The sequence below is a fragment of the Physella acuta genome, unplaced genomic scaffold (assembly GCF_028476545.2).
Source record: "Physella acuta isolate Inbredline_101_S28 unplaced genomic scaffold, ASM2847654v3 ptg000240l, whole genome shotgun sequence".
NCBI lineage: Eukaryota > Metazoa > Mollusca > Gastropoda > Physidae > Physella > Physella acuta.
Window position 1 is genome coordinate 665,584 of NW_026731759.1, and position 23,106 is coordinate 688,689.

Genomic DNA, 23,106 nt, shown 5'->3' on the forward strand with positions numbered 1-23,106 from the left:
TCATGTCATTTCATGTGAACGTTGCTTCTGTACAAAATGACAGCCACATTTCATGTCATTTCATGTGAACGTTGCTTCTGTACAAAATGACAGCCACATTTCATGTCATTTCATGTGAACGTTGCTCCTGTACAAAATGACAGCCACATTTCATGTCATTTCATGTGAACGTTGCTCCTGTACAAAATGACAGCCACATTTCATGTCATTTCATGTGAACGTTGCTTCTGTACAAAATGACAGCCACATTTCATGTCATTTCATGTGAACGTTGCTTCTGTACAAAATGACAGCCACATTTCATGTCATTTCATGTGAACGTTGCTTCTGTACAAAATGACAGCCACATTTCATGTCATTTCATGTGAACGTTGCTCCTGTACAAAATGACAGCCACATTTCATGTCATTTCATGTGAACGTTGCTCCTGTACAAAATGACAGCCACATTTCATGTCATTTCATGTGAACGTTGCTTCTGTACAAAATGACAGCCACATTTCATGTCATTTCATGTGAACGTTGCTCCTGTACAAAATGACATTCACATTTCATGTCATTTCATGTGAACGTTGCTCCTTTACAAAATGACAGCCACATTTCATGTCATTTCATGTGAACGTTGCTTCAGTACAAAATGACAGCCACATTTCATGTCATTTCATGTGAACGTTGCTTCTGTACAAAATGACAGCCACATTTCATGTCATTTCATGTGAACGTTGCTTCAGTACAAAATGACAGCCACATTTCATGTCATTTCATGTGAACGTTGCTTCTGTACAAAATGACAGCCACATTTCATGTCATTTCATGTGAACGTTGCTTCTGTACAAAATGACATCCAAATTTCATGTCATTTCATGTGAACGTTGCTCCTGTACAAAATGACAGCCACATTTTTATGTGATTTCATATTTATTCCTATTTATATATCAAGAACTTTTGTATACAAGTTAAAAAAAAAAGAAAAGAAAACCACACATTTGAACACATAAGACAGACACGCTTTGTTTTTACTGAATGAAATACACTTGATTTATTTTGGTTTAAATTTAACAAATGATAACAAGGACGCTGTGTGTGTGTGTATGGGGGGGGGGGGGGCAGTTTGATGCTGGTGAGATAAATGCACAGCACGGTCAAACTGACCAATACGATTTCACCAGGCCAATGAGCTGGACCATTTGGTTCAGGTTCACCAATTACTTTTGTGCTATGCAAATCTTTATTATGTCCCTCACTTCCCATTACTTATAAAAATAATTAACGTTTAACCAACTGGAATAGTAGGCTTTAGGTGGAGATTATTGAGAAAAAATTAACGTTTAACCAACTCGAATGATAGGTTTCAGGTGGAGATTATTGAGAAAAAATTAACGTTTAACCAACTCGAATGGTAGGTTTTAGGTGGAGATTATTGAGAAAAAATTAACGTTTAACCAACTCGAATGATAGGTTTCAGGTGGAGATTATTGAGAAAAAATTAACGTTTAACCAACTCGAATGGTAAGTTAATATCAGTCGTTAAAAGTATCAACTGACAATTGAAGTAGCACTGTGAGATGTAATTTGAGGTTAGAAAAAAACTCTTTTTATACGTTTTTAGTTTCTTCTCAGCGCTTGTTTGTCTGTACTAATATACAAAGTGAAGCAGGTACTAATGTGTATAGTGAAGTGAAATACAGCAGAAATGTTTTTTTTTAATTTTCAAATAGTTTAAATATTTACAAGAAAACGTTTTTTAAGCTTTAAGCTAGTTAAACGGTTGTGTTATAAAAATCATAAATTGTTAAGACCAATGCTATTACAATTTCCTTACTGAAACATCATTTTTTTAAGTTAAAAAGATAGCATGGCGTAGGTGTTATAATGATCATCAGTTTGATTTCTATTTGTCTCAGGTTGAGGTGTCTGAAGATTTATTTTGTCACGGTCGGTTGGTTGCGTCGTCTGATCATGTTGGTCTCATCCAAGCTACAACACAACAACCGATCCTGCCGCCTGCATCTCCAGTTGTTCTACTCGCCTCACTGTGGCCAAGGCCAAGGTCATCTTCTTTGGCGTGGATCTTCGTACAAAGAAAAAAAAAGATTTTGGCAGTGGCAAAAAGTCGCAAACGGACAAATCAAAGCAAATATATCGCAGTACACGTGTGGTAAAGTTATGATTTTATTAAAATAAAATGTATTGTTACTCTGCTTAAAAAAACTACATTAAAAAATGCAATTGTCCGTTGTTTTTGACAAAATTTTTAAATTTGAAATGTGCCTATCAAGTCTAATCATAAAAATCATTACAGTAACTTACCACAATACCCAATCCAATAATTGAGTTGTCCCCCTTAGCTGGTACATAACTTACCACAATACCCAGTCCAATAATTGAGTTGTCCCCCTTAGCTAGTACATAACTTACCACAATACCTAATCCAATAATTGAGTTGTCCCCCTTAGCTGGTAAATAACTTACCACAATACCTAATCCAATAATTGAGTTGTCCCCCTTAGCTGGTAAATAACTTACCATAATACCTAATCCAATAATTGAGTTGTCCCCCTTAGCTGGTAAATAACTTACCACAATACCTAGTCCAATAATTGAGTTGTCCCCCTTAGCTGGTAAATAACTTACCACAATGCCGCGTCCAATAATTGAGTTGTCCCCCTTAGCTAGTACATAACTTACCACAATACCCAGTCCAATAATTGAGTTGTCCCCCTTAGCTGGTAAATAACTTACCACAATACCCAATCCAATAATTGAGTTGTCCCCCTTAGCTGGTAAATAACTTACCATAATGCCGCGTCCAATAATTGAGTTGTCCCCCTTAGCTGGTACATAACTTACCACAATACCCAGTCCAATAATTCAGTTGTCCCCCTTAGCTAGTACATAAGTTACCACTATTCCCAATCCAATAATTGAGTTGTCCCCCTTAGCTGGTACATAACTTACCACAATGCCGCGTCCAATAATTGAGTTGTCCCCTTAGCTGGTACATAACTTACCACAATACCCAATCCAATAATTGAGTTGTCCCCCTTAGCTGGTAAATAACTTACCACAATGCCGCGTCCAATAATTGAGTTGTCCCCCTTAGCTGGTACATAACTTACCACAATACCCAGTCCAATAATTGAGTTGTCCCCCTTAGCTAGTACATAAGTTACCACTATTCCCAATCCAATAATTGAGTTGTCCCCCTTAGCTGGTAAATAACTTACCACAATACCCAGTCCAATAATTGAGTTGTCCCCCTTAGCTAGTACATAAGTTACCACTATTCCCAATCCAATAATTGAGTTGTCCCCCTTAGCTGGTACATAACTTACCACAATACCCAATCCAATAATTGAGTTGTCCCCCTTAGCTGGTAAATAACTTACCACAATGCCGCGTCCAATAATTGAGTTGTCCCCCTTAGCTAGTACATAACTTACCACAATGCCGCGTCCAATAATTGAGTTGTCCCCCTTAGCTGGTAAATAACTTACCACAATACCCAGTCCAATAATTGAGTTGTCCCCCTTAGCTGGTACATAACTTACCACAATACCCAATCCAATAATTGAGTTGTCCCCCTTAGCTGGTAAATAACTTACCACAATGCCGCGTCCAATAATTGAGTTGTCCCCCTTAGCTAGTACATAACTTACCACAATGCCGCGTCCAATAATTGAGTTGTCCCCCTTAGCTGGTAAATAACTTACCACAATGCCGCGTCCAATAATTGAGTTGTCCCCCTTAGCTGGTAAATAACTTACCACAATACCTAATCCAATAATTGAGTTGTCCCCCTTAGCTGGTACATAACTTACCACAATACCCAGTCCAATAATTCAGTTGTCCCCCTTAGCTAGTACATAAGTTACCACTATTCCCAATCCAATAATTGAGTTGTCCCCCTTAGCTGGTACATAACTTACCACAATGCCGCGTCCAATAATTCAGTTGTCCCCCTTAGCTAGTACATAAGTTACCACTATTCCCAATCCAATAATTGAGTTGTCCCCCTTAGCTGGTACATAACTTACCACAATGCCACGTCCAATAATTGAGTTGTCCCCCTTAGCTAGTACATAACTTACCACAATACCCAGTCCAATAATTGAGTTGTCCCCCTTAGCTGGTAAATAACTTACCACAATACCTAATCCAATAATTGAGTTGTCCCCCTTAGCTGGTAAATAACTTACCACAATGCCGCGTCCAATAATTGAGTTGTCCCCCTTAGCTAGTACATAACTTACCACAATGCCGCGTCCAATAATTGAGTTGTCCCCCTTAGCTAGTACATAACTTACCACAATGCCGCGTCCAATAATTGAGTTGTCCCCCTTAGCTAGTACATAACTTACCACAATGCCGCGTCCAATAATTGAGTTGTCACCAAACAAAGAAGCTGCCGCAACAGTAAACGTGCTGTTGACATCTCCATTTTTGTTCACCTCAATATTGCCCCAATCACCGACGTGTCTAGAAAATAAATAAAATAGTTGTCTAATTAGTACAACAGTGCGATATTCAAATTAAAAGTTACCTTACCAATGCTAATGACTACCACACTTGCCCCAAGTTACCTTAACTACGACAGCAACTAACACACTTACCCCAAGTTACCTTAACTACGACATCAACTACCACACTTACCCCAAGTTTTCTTAACTAAGCCAGCAGCTACCACACTTACCTCAAGTTACCTTTACTACGACAACAACTACCACACTTGCCCCAAGTTACCTTAACTACGACAGTAACTAACACACTTACCCCAAGTTACCTTAACTACGACAACAACCACCACACTTACCCATGCTCCTCACCATTACGACCTCCATGAGAATGTCCAAAAGGATTAAAATGTCCACCAAAAGACGCACAGCCCTGGCTAAAATCTCCAAACTCGTGCACGTGAATGCCGTGTTTTTGTGTCAAGGTTAGCCCTTCATTGTTCCGTCCATCTGACAGAGTTTGGTTATCCAAAGTTTTGTTCTGCTCGGCCACAGGGAAACCTTTGATGTTCACCACCACCTCCATGTTCTGTCCTGGCTAGTACAACAGAATGTTGACTTACTCCAGATATTTGTTCATAGTTTCATACAAATTTAAAAAAAGAAACAGCACAAACTCATCCGTTCTAAAGTAATGAAATACAGCGTGACTACATATAGACACAAAGAAATAAGACTGTTCTAAACGGAGTGAAGGTGTGTTGCGTTTGTTTCACTGAAGAGATACTTAGCTATTTGTTCTTCATCAACTAAATTAATGACCGATTTCATTGTTTGTAATGAAGAAATAAAACTTACTTGTTGACGTAAAAATATTGAGCCGGTTAAGTTAAAGTTTGGGCTTGTTCTGACGTCACATCTTGCGAACAGTGGCTTTTCTTAGAGATAAGCGGGAAACACTCCATTAAACCACAACATTGCAGCGAAAGACAAATCATTAGAACCTAACCTAACTAACACAATCTATCCCAAACTTGCCTAAACCTACCCTAACATGAACCAACAATCTACCAACAACCTACCCGTCTGATGATCCTACAACCTACTCATCTAATGAACCTACAACCTACCCATCTGATGAGCCTACAACCTACCCATCTAATGAACCCACAACCTACCGATCTAATGAACCCACAACCTACCCTTCTAATGAACCCACAACCTACTCATCTAATGAACCCACAACCTACCCATTGAATGAGCCTACAACCTACCCATCTGATGAGCCTACAACCTACCCATCTCATGAACCTACAACCTACCCATCTGATGAGCCTACAACCTACTCATCTAATGAACCCACAACCTACCCATTGAATGAGCCTACAACCTACCCATCTGATGAGCCTACAACCTACCCATCTGATGAACCTACAACCTACCCATCTGATGAGGCTACAACCTACCCATCTGATGAACCAACCTACCCATCTGATGAGCCTACAACTTACTCATCTGATGAACCAACCTACCCGTCTGATGAACCTACAACCTACCCATCTGATGAGGCTACAACCTACCCATCTGATGAACCAACCTACCCGTCTGGTGAACCAACCTACCCATCTGATGAACCTACAACCTACCCGTCTATTGAACCTACAACCTACCCATCTGATGAACCTACAACCTACTCATCTAATGAACCTACAACCTACCCATCTGATGAACCAACCTACCCATCTGATGAATGTGCGTCTCGTTAGATTTCACGAAGTTCTCAACCTGTTGATTAGGCTGTGGGCGTGGCTCAACGTGGATGTGGATATGTACATGTGTCCCCGATTGATGACCAAGTTTGGAGAGGTCAAGGCCACTGAAATGTTTGTGGCTATGACGTGTATGGTCATGTTTGTGGCTATGACGTGTATGGTCATGTTTGTGGCTATGACGTGTATGGTCATGTTTGTGACTATGACGTGTATGGTCATGTTTGTGACTGTGACGTATATGGTCATGTTTGTGACTATGACGTGTATGGTTGTGATCTGAATGGTTGTGCTTTGAATGGTGTATGTGGTCGTGCATGGAATGGTCGTGATGGGAATGCTTGTGGTGTGTATGTTCGTGTGTGCTGCTGTTATGATGATGTGTATGATGACTATGGTGTCTATGACGGCCATGCTGGAGTCGGGTACTGTGGATCTTGCTGCCCTCATGACCGTGTCTATACTTCCCGTCTTCAGCAGGCCTGTCCATGTCTTTGTTCTTCCTACCATCACCATCTTTAGGCTTCCTTGGATCTCCTTTCATCATTTCCTCTCCTGAAAAAGAAACAAATTGTGGTATCAATACCTCAAGCGCCATACCCGAGAAACGTGTAGGCACACGACGCGATGGATTTAACAGAATCCTTTAAGGCACATTAAGTAACAAAACATTTACATTAATACCCACCAAATAAATTCCTTATATTTGGGAGCGTCAATATTACAGGTCATATCTGAGTTTAATATGCATATAACGAACATTAATATTGAAATAATATATCTAAGCGAACTTAAAGATAGCACACTGTAGCATAATGCTATTGTATATATGTGGTGGGGGTACCAAACACGATATTTCTCCAAGAGATAACAGAGTTGCCACGATATGCTGCGATAGGAAATATGGGAGCTTCTCTAGGGCGACATTTTGTAGCCCATGGTAGATAGACGCCAGTGATGTTCATGTCATGTAGGCTTATGTGTAGGCCCTGCCGGGGGTTGGGATGTAAAAACCTAAATCTAAATCTAGGGCTACCAACCATCGGACGTCAGTGCTACCCTGGCTAAACCCTAGGTGGTTAGGCCCTAGGTGGTTAGGCCCTAGGTGGTTAGGCCCTAGGTGGTTAGGCCCTAGGTGGTTAGGCCCTAGGTGGTTAGGCCCTAGGTGGTTAGGCCCTAACTTTAATCTGTATTTTTAAAAAAACTTGATAAACTAAACGTAAATTATATTATTGAAAAATGGAACAAAAATCTTAAAAAACAAAACAGAACACATTTCAAATGATAAACTTTAACTCCAGCAATTATGTAGAAAACTTTTTAGCAGCCGTTAATAAATGACACCAGGCTTTTCTTAAGAGTAAGAACTTAACTTAACGTCCTTGATTATACATTTTTTTAAACGGGTTTTCTTCATATTATGTCCTATTTGACGCAAAGTTTGTCAGACGACAGCAGGAAAAATAATTTGTTTGGTCTTTAGTTCTCTAGGTCAGTTACAACGCTCTGGCCACGTCTAGCCCTCTTCACACACTCCCGCCTTATATATATATATATATATATATATATATATATATATATATATAATTTCTCGAATATTCTTATACAACAGTAAAAGGGCGCGCTTCCCGTGCAATCGGGTTATAGAAATGTTTTCATTTTTAATATTTTTAATACTTAAAAATAAAGCGGGAGTGATCTCCCTTAAACTTTCTCGAATATACTAATATAAGACTACGTGGGATGGTAACTCGGGATATAGATATGATTTTTAATCAAATTTTAATTACTTGAACTTTTTAAAATATAATTGAATATGTTATAAAAAGGAATTGAAAATCAGGTTAACAGCAAAGAATGTGTGTATAATAATGCGGAATATTAGTACTTTATAAATTCACGAGCCGACCCGCTGCGTATCATACGCCGCTATTTAGTTGTTTTTTTTCTCTACTTTTCAGTAATTTATAATTTGTGAATTCGATAGTACCAATGCTGCCATTGAAAATATTTGCTTAAAAATACTACCCCCCCCCCCCCCCCCACGTGAAAGCAGCCTCCTCTTAGTTACCTCCTCTAAGTTTAAAATCGTTTCAAACTAAATTATCTGCCCCTAATAGCCGTCACCAAACCCGTCTCTGTGATTGTAAAATGTAAACAGAGTGAACACCGCTCACCAGATCATGTGGGGATGGGGTGGGGGTGGTAGTGATAGAGAGGAAGAGAGGGGACTGCAAAGGCGCGCTTGCAGCTTGTTTTCTAACTGATCCCAGAAGAGAATTATATATATAGATAGATATGCGTATTTTTGAGATATCGGAAATAGCGCAAAATACCAATTCCGGTTAAAGGAAATTACTCAAAATTTAGCAGAAGACAGAGAATTAGATCTTTTACTTACATGTGAAATTTAATTTATCTATCTGAAACAGTACTCAAATTATACGCTTTTGAAAAACCAAAAGTAGAATAAGTTCCACTTTCGTTTAACGGAAATTGTTGAAAAGTTGAAACAGAACTACAATTTTGATATAATACTTAGACATATATATGAAATTTCATCAACCTAGCTGTAAAGGTACTCAAGTTATCGTGTTCACAGACACACACAGACACACACACACAAACACACGCACACACACACACAATTCGTTCACCTAATTTAAACGGTGCTTTAGTTATTGGCCTTTGACTAATCGGAAGTAGATTGTGTACCACTACCATTTACCGGAAATCGCTCAAATTTGATAGAAAACTAATACTTATACATGAAATTTCGTCAACCTAACTGACACGGTACAAAAGTTTTCGCGTTGACGTACATATAGACGGACAGGCAGAAAAATAAATAAAAATCTAATGTGAAAATACGTTTTAGATTTGTAACCAGGAAAAGTTGATACTCCAACACTTATTATTGTTTTAAAACGGGTACTGCGTGAAAGGCGTATGCGTGAGAACCCAAAAGGAAGCTACCTCAAGAGTTCTTGTTCTTGCTAAAGTTGGACGGAACCTGATGATTAGAATCTAGAGACAGGTTGCTTGAAACTTAACAATAGATGGCCGGGGTGGATAGGTGCAACAACAGGTCGGCCAACGATTTGAAACTTGCTGGGGTCGAGTTCTAATTGATGAAATCCAGAAGGTCTTATCGGGTTAACTAGATGCAAGACAATTTACACGGAGCATACGTCAACTGAGAATAGAGGTTTATGTATAGATTTAGTGGACGTAACTGATAATGTTCACCATCACTTGAGAATCGTGTATAAGTTATTTTTTTTTTATTGTGCGTACATTAAACCAGACGCTAGTGAGAAAGTGAGAGAGAGAGGGGGAGATAGAGAGAGAGCAGGAGAGAGAGATAGAGAAAGATACTATTTTAGACAACCCCATCTACATCACACCTATAAATTTATCGAAATTAAAAAAACCACTACCCCCCCTTCCCAGAAGTTTTAAATGCAAACTGTCTGTAAGAAACCATGAGCAAGCCTATCCAGTCTTTATTAAGATAGCGTACATTGGTCAATTTTTAAAATTAATTTACAAAACAACGCCATCTTTTTAATGCGAATCAACTGCCAAACTTCTGTTAAAATTTTTTTTTAAAGTGGTAAGTGCGCCATAACTTGTACCATTTGAATGTGCTACACACTAGAATAGAATTACCTTTGCATTCAGAGTGACATTTATGCTGGTGGTCAACTTGGATGTGCCCATCTTCATTGTGGACGTGAAGGTTTATGGGCTGTTTAATAGCTTGAATGTAGCCCCACATCGCTGAGACGTCCTTCGCTAAAAGTTCCATCTTATCTTAAAGAAAACTACTCACGTTAGATTCTTTCTTTCCAAATATAAACATTCATAATTTTTAATCTATTTATTATATGAGGGTTTTCCCAGTGCGGCTTCGATTAAAAAAAAACATTTTAAAATCTAGTCAATAACCATAGGGTATCAAAAGAGAATGAATATGTAAAACAGGTTAGGAAAAAAAAATTGCGTTATTTACCTTTGGCGTTGGGAGCACAAACTGCTTCCTGTCCTGTCTTGTTCTCAGACGTACCATCAAATGAAATGGACATATTATGTAACATGCTCTTGTGGTCGGTAACATTACCATCAGATGTTGTATTAACTGTTGTCAATGTAACAGTGGCATTGCCTTCAGATAACGTAGTAACGGTGCTATTACCATCAGATATCTGAGTTACAGTGCTATTGCCTTTAGGTACTGGAGTTACCGTGTCATTACTGCTGACCCCTTGTGGAGTTGCTGTTGTTAAAATGACACTTTGTTTAAGTTTTGCGTCGTTTTTATCTTTTTCCTTCTTTACCTTCGCTGGTTTGAAGTTTTCGTCTTTTGATTCGTCACTCGAATCCTTGTCTTTGACTGGCGCCTGGGTGGAAGTCACTTTATGTTTCGGTGGTTTGGCGTTTTTTTTGGGAATGACCTTTTGTGGCTTGACCTTGTCATCAGCATCAATAGCTAGCAACACCACCATCACCAGCAGTAAAATACTGCACAGCTTCATGGCGGATAAGATCGAAACAGGTTGTCACGTACTCGTAGACTAGAGACCAAGAATTAGCAAACACAGTACAAACTTTGGTCATGTTCTGGCAGCCAGCAGGTCGCATTGGTTTTTATAGTCCGTCTAAAGGTCGTATCAACTGGCGCTAGCGGGCACATAGGATAAGATGGATCAGATGGTTGCTTATCTCATCGCAAGCTGACCTCAAGTAAAAAACGTTATTTTGTCCGCCAGCTTCAAGGAAATACAATCTTACAATGTACAGCGTACATTTGATACACCTCACATCTTACAGTGTAAAACTTACATTTGATACACCTCACATCTTAAAGCGTACATTTGATACACCTCACATCTTACATTGTACAGCTTACATTTGATACACCTCAAAACTTACAGTGTACAGCTTACATTTGATAACATCACATCTTACAATGTACAGCTCACATTTTTTACACCTTACAGCTTTTGTATGAAAGGTAGAAGCGTTTTGTTTCATAAACCTAGCTTTTGTATGAAATGAGGAAGCATGTTTCATAAACCTAGCTTTTGTATGAAATGGAGAAGCATTTTGTTTCAAAACCTAGCTTTTGAATGAAATGGAGAAGCATTTTGTTTCACAAACCTAGCTTTTATATAAAATGTAGAAGCATGTTTCATAAACCTAGCTTTTGTATGAAATGGAGAAGCATTTTGTTTCAAAACCTAGCTTTTGTATGAAATGGAGAAACATTTTGTTTCATAAACCTAGCTTTTGTATGAAATGGAGAAGCATTTTGTTTCATAAACCTAGCTTTTGTATGAAATGTAGAAGCATTTTGTATGAAATTTATTGTGGCATTGTAAGTCTAAAACGCTAACTGTGATGCGTTTACAAGAATACACGTAGGGGAACTGAAATATGCGCCACTATGCTCTCAGTCATAAATTGTCATACACAATCAACACGCATGCACTTTTTTTTTCTGCCTCTATAACCGAACTTTACTGTTGATGCCGATATAAGGTAATGGTCTCTCGTTGATAGCCCGCCATTAAAGTCGTTATAAGAAACGCATTTAACCCCAACTACCCACGTGAGAAAAACAAAAGATTGCACATCTTCGTATGCCTAACTAAATTTATCTAAATTGGTCCGTCGCACTGAGTCTGCTTATCTGCCTTAACTCCTCAAATTACAACAAATACCATTTGCGCAGAAGTAAATCAGTTTTACCATTTGAGTCTACGTCTTTGAAAACGTAAGACAGACCACCGATGTTACACCACTAAGATACAGACCACCGATGTTACACCACTAAAATACTGACCATTAATGTTACACCACTAACATATAGACCACTGATGTTACACCACTAAGATACAGACCACTAATGTTACACCACTAAGATACAGACCATTAATGTTACACCACTAACATATAGACCACTGATGTTACACCACTAAGATACAGACCACTAATGTTACACCACTAAGATACAGACCATTAATGTTACACCACTAACATATAGACCACTGATGTTACACCACTAAGATACAGACCACTAATGTTACACCACTAAGATACAGACCACTAATGTTACACCACTGAAATACAGACCACTGATGTTACACCACTAAGATACAGACCACTAATGTTACACCACTAACATATAGACCACTAATGTTACACCACTAAGATACAGACCACTAATGTTACACCACTAAGATACAGACCACTGATGTTACACCACTAACATACAGACCACTGATGTTACACCACTAAGATACAGACCACCGATCATAATATCATTTATCCCAGTCCATGTCTAAGACACAAGGGGAAGATGACTTTCATCTGTTTCAACGACCATGCATGCAGGGGGATATGTCCAGCCGCCTTGGTTATCCCTTGCTCTAACTTCTAACTAGGTACAAAGTTACGTGAGTCAGGTACCATTAGATGCTACATCACAAAGTTACCTGAGTCAGGTACCATTAGATGCTACATCACAAAGTTACCTGAGTCGCGTACCATTAGATGCTACATCACAAAGTTACCTGAGTCAGGTACCATTAGATGCTACATCACAAAGTTACCTGAGTCAGGTACCATTAGATGCTACATCACAAAGTTACCTGAGTCACGTACCATTAGATGCTACATCACTAAATTATGTGAGTCAGGTAGGGGGGTCATCCATAAATGACGTCACGCTTTTTTGACGATTTCCCCCCCCCCCCCCTTTCCCCCCCGTCACACGTCGTCACAAAAAGCCAGACCCCCCCCCCTAAAATGACGTCACACCTCAGCCTGCAACCCTCCCTCAAAATTGCAGTTGAATTTTTTTTAAAACATCGATATTTTTTTTTTAAATCTTGTCTGAAATCTGTCAAAATAGAGTATTTTAATCAATTCCTATTACAATTTATTAAAACAGTTATCTAAAACGAGAAATAATGTCTAAAATTCGTTTTCTAACATTTCTTTTTTATAATGCAAAAGTGTGACGTCGCACCATCTGAACCCCCCCCCCCCCCTCTCCCTCATCACACATCGTCACAAAATTACCGACCCCCCCCCCCCCCCCCCCACCTCCCCCTACGAGTGTGACGTCATTTATGGACGACCCCGTACCATTAGATGGAAAATGTTGACACCCCCCCCCCCCCCCCCCCGCGGAGAAAAAAGTCTGGAAGAAACACTGGAGTCGACTAATGTGCTCAATGGAAAGCTCATGGCAAACAGACGAAGCCAGACAGAAGAAAACATTGTATATACCTATTCTATTTCGTTCATGGGGAGGGGATGGGTGTAGATGTGCTTCGGAAGAGATGCCTGAAATCAACTCTCCTTCCCACCCCTCCACATCCGGTGGACTGATATCATTACACTACAACTTTAATATTTTGTTTATGTCGGGTATTGTGGTTATTACGTTTTAAAGCTATTTATGTTGAGGAATGAGAGTAGATAGAGACTTAGGCTTGAGACAATGATCCTGCAGTAGACTAACAATAAGTAAAAAGAAAAAGGCCGGGGAGCCAGATTTAGCACTTTAAAACAGGTTTAGGCTTTTAAATTTTCAAACTTTTTATTTAATAAAATTTGATTTAGATTAAAAAATATATATGTATGATGTAAAAATTAATCAAATAAAGTTATATAAACACCATATTTCTATGTTTATTTTTAATTTTTTTATAATGAGTTTTTTGTCACCAAATACATAGACAAATATTTGGGATATAAAGTTTAGACTATACTCACTAGATTCTATAGCTTTTAAAATACAAAATTATGTTACCAACTTGAATATAACATATTTCAGGATACTATTTACATTCTTGTAAAGTAATAAATATTTTAACCTTTAAAATGAAATAATATCAAATCTATTTATTGTGAGTTCGAAAACTTGGTTTTTAGATTCAGATCGTAGATCTCAATAATCTGGATTCCCCGTTATCGTCCATTTTGGAATTTCCTGTGTGTTTTTGCTACATACCACAGATTTCCTTATTGCTGATTTCATTTTCATTTTTGGAATGGCGGGGTTACCTCGAAGAATAATCAAGGTTTTTCAACTATTAAATCTTTAACTGATACATTTTAAAGAATTCTCAGAGTCTGTTTTATGCAGCAGATAGATCTAGAGGCTACTGCTAATTTCTACTCTAGATCTAGATCTAGATCTAGAATCTAGACTAGATCTAGATTCTAGATCTAGAGACGAGAGAGCTAGATTTCTAGATCTAGAAATCTAGATTGAGTAGATTCCAGATTCTTCAACTGAACTCAACAAAATATTTTCAAGTTCTCTGAATTTGCAACTTTTATAGCATTGATTCTAAAAAATTAAAAAATAGGCCTATAGCCTAGGTCTAAAATTTCTGAATTAGGCCTAATTTTAATTTTAGGCATCAGTTTTTATTTTGGTAATCTATCGTTTTAGGTACGTAAAATCACCCGCGACTTGTAATGTGAAAAACAGGTGACTCCTTAAATTTTAATAATTATTTCACATTTTGAGGAGGATTTATGTTTTTTAAAATATAAAAATGTTTCCTTGTTTCATTTATGTAGGCCTACCTGTTTTTAAACAATTGAATTAAAACTTTTCCGTAATAAATGAAGACTAGCGATGTTTCCAACAGATGCAACCATGCTCATTTACTATAGCAGCCATCTTGCCTAAGTTTTATTTTTATAAGCTTACGAGCCGGCCCGCGGCATAACATACGCCGCTATTTAGGCCTAGTTGTTTTTTCTACTTTTCAGTAATTCATAATTTGTGAATTCGACAGTACCAACGCTGCCACTGAAAATATTTAAAACACTATAAATAGCTCGTTAAGGGCCATAACCCCCTCCCCCCCTACGTTTAAAAACGTTTCAAACTAAATTATCTGCCCCTAATAGTCGTCACTAAACCTGGCTCTGCTTGTAAACATTTAGAGTGAACACAGCTCACTAAGACCATGTAGGGGTGGGAGTGGTAGGGAGCGCGATTTACAGCTTGTTTTCTAGCGGCTCCCAGAAGAGAATTATATATATAGATAGCGCCAGATTCAGGGGTAAGCCACTCTATTTTACAAATGGCTGCTGTTTATATAGCAAATCTTGCTCTCAGACACTGCTGTTTAAAGTTAATTTCTGGCCTATAGGCCTATCGATATATTTAGCCATTGATTTAGGTTTATAGGCCTAATTCATTTATCTATAATATTTGACACAAACATATGACAATACACCTCTATTAAAGCCTTGACAATGAGCTAACGTTTTCGTACATTAAGGGCTGCGGGCGATTTTACGTACCCAAAACGATAGATTACCTTTATTTTTTTTTTATTCGGTTGCTTTAGGCCTAGGCCTACTTTGTTTGATAAATCTAAAAAAGCACGTTTTTATTCCATGTCAACATGATGGAAGAATTCTCGTCAATTCGCTCGCCTCCGTTAGTTATGTAGAAATCTAGAATCTAGAGTCACTAGCTAGAGAGAAGATCTAGAAGCTTTACTTTGTGTGAAGTCAAAAAAATCGGAGTTATGTTCTCCAGCTATGGGGCTGACTTGAGAATCTAGATTAGAATTATGAACAAAACTTCTACTTTTTTAAGACTATTAAAAGCTTGGCTAAACCTGGAAAAAAAAATAAAGTATCACAAGCGATCACACATAGATTTAGTCACATATGACATAGCAAAAAAAATTCGAACTCCCGATTTTCATTGGGCACTATTTTGTTACCGTTTCACATAAAAACAAACCGAAAGTACTGTGTTACTCTGCTGCCATTCTACTCTAATATGTAGGCCCTAAGGGTCATTTTGTATTCCTATGCATAGATTTTAGATATTCTTGTCTAAGTGACGATCCTCCTTGCAACAATTTTTTTCCCCTTATTTTTTGATTGAAGTGTCTATTCCCAGTCGACTGTGAATAGCCATATTAGGGCATGCGTAAAGCAGGTATCAGTAGTTTCTATAAAACATCCAAACAATTATTATACGAAGCGAAAAACAGGAGGGTGGCAGCAGCAGTGGTTTGACAGCATGCGACACTTTACTCTAGATCTAATAGGTCCAGATTCTATAGGCTTTTTGATTAACCGCCATCTTGCCATCCAAGCTACATGAGATATGGCATTTTCTGTGAAGTGTTGTGGATCTACGCAATTTAATAGCCTAATGGTTGCTGAGTTAGAATTTACATGACGACCTATAGGCCCTAGGCATGAAATAATAAATAAAAATGTGCACATTTGATATTACTGTTTATTAAATTGGCAAGATCTAAGCTTATTAAATAGTTTTCTATGGATTAAATAAAATTTAAAGCAGTAAAACTTTATTAATAGGCCGCAGTTATTAATAATCTTATTATTTATATTCAATAGGGTAAATAATAGGCCTAAATAAAATAAATAGCCAAGGCTCATAGAAAGAATAGATCTAGGTATTTCTCCACTAATTCCATTTAAATTAGAAACATTAATTAACCTAATATTAGGCTAAATAATGGTAATTAAATATTAGTAGCCTGTAATCAATGAGTAATTGTTAATAAAAATTTAATAGGTCTAGAACTAGGCCTAATATTTATTATGAGCCGACCCACGGCATATCATATGCCGCTATTTAGTTGTTTTATTTTCTACTTTTCAGTAATTCATAATTTGTGAATTCGACAGTACCAATGCTGCCACTGAAAATATTTGCTTTAAAACACTATCAGTAGGTCGTTAAGGACGATACTACCCCTCCTCCCCCCCCCACCACCCAGTGAAAGCAGCCTCCTCTTAGTTACCTCCCCTAAGTTTAAAATAGTTTCAAATTAAATTATCTGCCCCTAATAGCCGTCACTAAACCTGGCTCCACGAATGTAAACATTTATTTAGCGTGAACCACAGCTCACCAGACCATGTAGGGGTGGGGGCGGTAGGGAGCGCGCTTACAGCTTGTTTTCTAGCGTCTCCCAGAAGAGAATTATATATATATAGATAATTTATTGCATCGAGCTTAGATATTTATGTTGTAAAATGACTTATGGGTTGTAAACTTAAATTTCACCGTTTGAGGAATAACGATTAAGAAAATAAATATGGGCATTTCTTTCTTATAGAATAGGCCTATTATCTTTAAAATTAAATATTAGTTAGCGGAGTTAGCGTAAAGGATATGACTATAGAGACAATGGAAAATAAAGTCAAAGAACAAAAACAGAAATATTAACATTTTGAACAATGTCATTAAAGCAATAGTAATAAATTTTTTTTAAAGTCAAAAAAGAAAACAGAAAGAGTAACATTGTGACTTTCAATTTTACTTAAAAATAAATTAAACTAAGCAACTGTAATATATTTTTAAACAGTAGTAGGTTCAGATCAGCAAATAAGGCACAGTCAGTTGAGTCAGCTGTATATACTTTGGTTGTGGCACATCTTGTGTAGTTTCTGTAGGCTATTTATTAATTAGCCATCCTTGGCTACTTATTAAAAGTAGCCTATAACAAATGCTACTAATATTTAGATACTTCAACATAATCTTAACCATATCGTATACCAGTACTAGTATATAAAACAGGTACTATTCATACACAATTTCAGTGCCACCACCTTTAATTAGACTTCATTATTTGTGATTGTCTTTTACTTCTAGCATGTATTTGACTAGTAAATTTCTATTCCCAACATCCTTAAGCATCTGTGTGCTAAGTTTTATCTTTAAATCATCAATAACAACATAGAGATGCAGATTGAAAAGTGGCAATCATTGTAGAACAGTACCACGCGCCTTGCTTGGGCTTAATTAAGTTAATTTTTGTTTCCTTTTATTGATCTTTATTTCACTTGCATATTCCTATTGTCTACACCAGGGGTCTCCAAACTACGGCCCGCTGGCCGGATGCGGCCCGCGAGGTCCTCTCATCCGGCCCTATTTATTAATAGGCCTCCTTACTACTTAGATTAAGTATTAAGACAGCCTACCTACTAGATTGAGTGGGTTTTGATTGCAAAATGGCGAGATATAAATGCTGAATTACAAGAAAATCATCGACAATTTTGGACTACATCAACAATACAAATTTAAATAGTGTTAAAAAATTAGTCTGCATCAAAATTCATATATATCATCGACAGGTTGGAATTAGATTGCGATAACATTTTTGCAGATATCAAAGCAATTTACTTCACCCAGACCAAACCTACCAATCAGATGGGGGTAAATATGAGTAAGAAATGTCATGTGAAAGGACCTTTTTGCGTCTCTCATTCTCCCAAGACCCAGATAGAGTACTATTTTACTGCTATCCTTTTGACTTATTAAAATATAATAGGCAATGGAAAGTAAAACAGTAGGTTCACATCAGCATATAAGGTAGCTGTCTATCAACTATCATTAAGTTGCAGCACATCTCATCTAGCTTTCAGTAGGATATTTATTGATAAGTTATTATTTATGTGGTCTTCATTAAATTCAGAGGGAATTAATAAAAAGGAGAAAATAAATATTATAAAACTATGCTTTTGAATGCACTTGAAATAAAAAAAATAAAATAGACCTAAATAAAACTTGCTTTCTATATTGAAAGCTTTAATCGCTCGTAAAATATTTTATTCGGAGACCAATGCTTTTATTAAAGAAAGCAAGTTTTATTTATTCATTTCATTTTCAGTGCATTTAAAAGCTTATTATTAAAATGTTTTTTATGCTTATTTTTTTATCTAAAATGTATAAGTGCAGGAATGTCTAGAATCAAAAATGAAAACTTAATGTACAGATTGCTTTCTAAGAATGAAACAACTGCATTTTAAAACAAATTTTGCATATTTATATAGGAAACCCAACGCCTTATGGCTGAGCCTGTTGCTGGAATTACAGCTATCCCAGATGAACAGAATGCTAGGTATTTTCATGTAGTGGTTGCTGGACCATCTCAGGTAACAGATTTTTTGTGTTAATCAATTGAATTTTTAAATTTAATTTGTTTAAAAAAACATTTCATAATATTAAATTTGGTCACTGCTCAGTTTATATTGCATGGCCAGGACAAGGTTGTTGAGTAGGGGGTGTTCTATTGACATTTTCAAATCTAATCATTTTACTATTCCTGTTCCCCTTACAAATACTAAGCATACTGCTCATTATTTGCTGATCCCATGGAATATGTTTGTGTTTTTACATCTGTATCAATATTTCTTTACAGTCACCATATGAAGGTGGTTTATTCAAATTGGAGCTCTTTCTTCCTGAAGAATATCCCATGTCAGCACCAAAAGTCCGATTTATGACAAAAATTTATCACCCAAATATTGACAAATTAGGAAGAATATGTCTAGATATACTTAAAGGTATAAGCTTGTCGCAATTTGTTTAGTTTTTTAGATTAAAAGATAAGTGTTTACATTTGCATATTTTCTTCACCAAGACTTTTTGTATCCTTGCTTTGGGGTCAAATACGTTAATAAGAAATATAACTTTTCTACAATTTTCACTTGATGCACATGTTTCCTTTTTTAGATAAATGGAGTCCAGCATTGCAAATCCGAACAGTTCTACTTTCCATTCAGGCTTTATTGAGTGCTCCTAATCCAGATGATCCTTTAGATAATAGTGTGGCTGAGCATTGGAAAACAAATGAAAAGAGTGCTATTGACCAAGGTACATAACTAATGTTACATTAATCGTTTTTATATAATTTTTTAGGTTGATTATCTGTATAAAAATCATCAGCAAATTGAATGAAATTATGAATCTTGAAATTGTCAATAATAGAAAAATTAACTTTACTGAAACAGAACCCATACTCATAGTAAGAACAAAATCTATTGATAAAACTTTTTATGTCAAGTGTGTCACAACGCTCACTTACAATTATTGGGCACCTTTGTTTTTAAGTCATTATCAGTTATTGCTGTGTTATTATTACTACTATTGCTTGCGGTAATATGAAATAAAAACATTTCTTACACTGCCTTGAAATTCATGGAATTTCGATTCATTCTAATAATCTAATGTTTAAAGGAAATTCTTTGCTAAAAAATTGTTTTCTAATGCCCATCTTTTTTGTGAAAAGTTCAGAAAGTATTCCAGCTGATTATCAAGATTTTCACCTTCTCCATGTCAGCTGATTTGAAATGGAAATCTGTTATTTGCTATTGCTAATTATCTGTGATGATTATGCAGCACTGGTCCACAAAATCCAAAACTATATAGATTGTAATTTTAACATGGTCATTCCTAAATGAAAAAGCCTAGCTACATCATCCTATACATCTGGAGGCATTAATGACATAATTGAAAGGTGGCTATTAAGGTATAATAGTAGCATTCGATTAATAAAATAATAAGAAACATATCAGGGCCAAACAGTTTTTAACTTCAATTGCAATTGTTCTAAAATATCTATTATGAAATGTCTAATTTTCACCTGAAAATAAAATGTTTGGAAATACCTTGGATTTCCTAGAAAATTGTAGAGGGTCCCTCACCCTTTTTAAAAAAAAAAATATTCAAGGGACATAACCAAAAGAACTTCTGATCAAATCATTTCAATTTCTTTTTACTTTCTTGTATATACGAAGTATAGAGAAAGTCTTGTAATCGTGCAAAAAAAAAAAATCGAGATTTTTACAAATCTCCACGTTTTACACCTCACTGATACGGAAAAACATAATTTTGCAATCTTGTCTGTGTGTGTGTGTTTGTAAACACGATAACTTGAGTACCGTTACAGCTAGGTTGATGAAAATATAAGTATTTTATCAAAATCATAGATCCGTATCAACTTTTGAGCGATTTCCGATAACCGGAAGTGGTACTTTTTCTACTTTGAATTTTTCAAAATCCTATAACTTGAGTACTATTTCAGATAGATAAATGAAATTTCATATGTAAGTAAAGTCTGTAAAGGATCTAATTCTCTACCTTCTGTCAAATTTTGAATAATTTCTGTTGAACAGAGTAGTAATTTACGCTACTTCCGATTTCTCAAAAAGCGCATGTAAATTTATAAAGTACTAATAATATTGCGCACTATTATCCACATCTTTATTTGGTGTTCACTTGGTGCACAATTCTTTTTTCTATGAGATTCTATTCTATTTTTAAAAGTTTAAGTAATTAAAAATCATGTCTATATTCCGAGTTGCCATCCCACGTAGTGTTATATAAGAATATTCGAGAAAGTTTAGGGGAGATTACTCCCGGTGTATCTCAAAATGGGAACGTAATATTTTTATGTGTGACGAATATAAAAATTGGCTTTGGAGACATTCAAGTAGTATATGCAACACCCCTTTAGCAGTATTTGTTGTTCAATGATGTCAATTTGGTTGAAAGTTTGGAATAAAATTGTTTGAAAAATCATTGCTACAGTATTCTATTGGCATTCATTTATTCTATTTTTAGCTCGCCAGTGGACTCAGCTGCATGCCAAATCAAGTGGACTCAATAGTCACTGAGAGTGAATCTGTCTTAGTTTTTAACACATTGTTTTTTTCCCCATGTTGTGTTTATACCAAACCTATAAATTTAGACTTGGAAAAACAGTCATTAAAAAATGAAACTTGTATTAGTCTGTATGAATGTGTGATCATTAGTTTTTGTCAAGACTAATTGTAAATTATTTGATAAGCTTTGTATTTGTCACCTCAAAAAAATAAATAACTTTATTTTTATCACTGTTTGAATCTTCTTAGTAACCGTATATTATGTAAACAATTGTATGCTAATTTTCAATTCCTGTTTGTTTGAATATAAAAACAGGATTATTGCTGTTTTTGTACCTAAATTGTCCAATAAGCTAGATTGTAGTTCAGTTTGTCCTCTCACCACTTAGATTTGACTGTTAAAACAGAAACTTGCATATTAACTGGAAAGAGTTGTAAATATGTGAAGTGTTTGTGATTCATCTGTGTATCATTTGAGTGATATCTGTGACAACTTACATTCTTTAAAAAATGTTTGAGTTTAATCACAAACTAGATATTCTCATAACTGTACTGCATTGGAAATATTTTGTATATATATGTTCCAGTTCTCTTACATGTACATTTAGTACAGACCTAACAGTAATGTTTCATTTCAACATTTTTTAAATAGCTTTATTGATATTATAATAAATATTTTTTTTTGCCTGGAAAGATAGCACCAATTTGAATGACATAAATTCATTAGTTTTACTATCATGGTATGATTAAGTTTACTCTTCAACAACACTATTTGTGGAGAACTCTTTTATTTCAAAATTAATTTCACCCTTTATGTTTGTATAGACAAGATTTTTTAAGCAGACAGTTTCATACCATTGATTGTTTTATATAAGAACATTTGAAAAGAGGATGTTTTCTACTAGCAGCAAGTAGGATCAATATGTTTTAATAGCTTTGAAGATTTTGTTAAGCGCTGAGAATTTTTGCCATTAGTTTGTAGGTAAAGCTTAGATATCTAAATTATTTTGATTCAATTGCAAGCATCTTATCTGGTTTTTCCAACTTACTTGGTGGCAAGACTGTTCATAACTACACATCTTTTTTTTTTTTTTAATTCATTGAAAACTTTTTTTAAAATCATAAAAAGTCAACTGAATGGAGTACATTGTTAGTCTAAATATTGGAATGGTGGATCAGTTTTTTTGTTTCAATGCTCATTTTCATACAAAGATATGTTACACTTGTTTGTAATGTATACAAATTAAAAGTAATGCAAATTTTAACAATTTTTGTTAAATTATGGCAGGCAAAAACGTGAGAGGGATTGTCTGTATAATTTTAGTAAATTTTTTTTGGTTTGATTTGTGTGTATATTTCTTCATTTCCAGATTTCATCCTCTGGGTAAATAAAGATTGAGCACATTTTAA

The 23,106-nt window shown here is 36.0% G+C and overlaps 2 protein-coding genes across 2 annotated transcripts; one reads left to right on the forward strand and one right to left on the reverse strand.

Annotated features, from left to right (window-relative positions):
- Positions 1 to 1,002: 1,002 nt before the first annotated feature.
- LOC131938260 (LIM domain-containing protein A) lies at positions 1,003 to 10,936 on the reverse strand. The gene is made up of 7 exons (XM_059296199.1): positions 10,238 to 10,936; positions 9,895 to 10,038; positions 6,193 to 6,777; positions 5,312 to 5,391; positions 4,813 to 5,051; positions 4,361 to 4,478; positions 1,003 to 2,070 (listed from the first exon to the last, which is right to left on the reverse strand). Exons 1-7 carry the CDS (start codon positions 10,758 to 10,760, stop codon positions 1,957 to 1,959), a joined length of 1,803 nt encoding a protein of 600 aa, XP_059152182.1. The 5' UTR covers positions 10,761 to 10,936; the 3' UTR covers positions 1,003 to 1,956.
- A 3,248-nt stretch (positions 10,937 to 14,184) lies between these two features.
- On the forward strand, positions 14,185 to 23,106 carry LOC131938268 (ubiquitin-conjugating enzyme E2 N). Its single transcript, XM_059296224.1, has 5 exons — positions 14,185 to 14,318; positions 19,084 to 19,185; positions 19,452 to 19,596; positions 19,766 to 19,906; positions 21,656 to 23,106. Exons 1-5 carry the CDS (start codon positions 14,289 to 14,291, stop codon positions 21,706 to 21,708), a joined length of 471 nt encoding a protein of 156 aa, XP_059152207.1. The 5' UTR covers positions 14,185 to 14,288; the 3' UTR covers positions 21,709 to 23,106.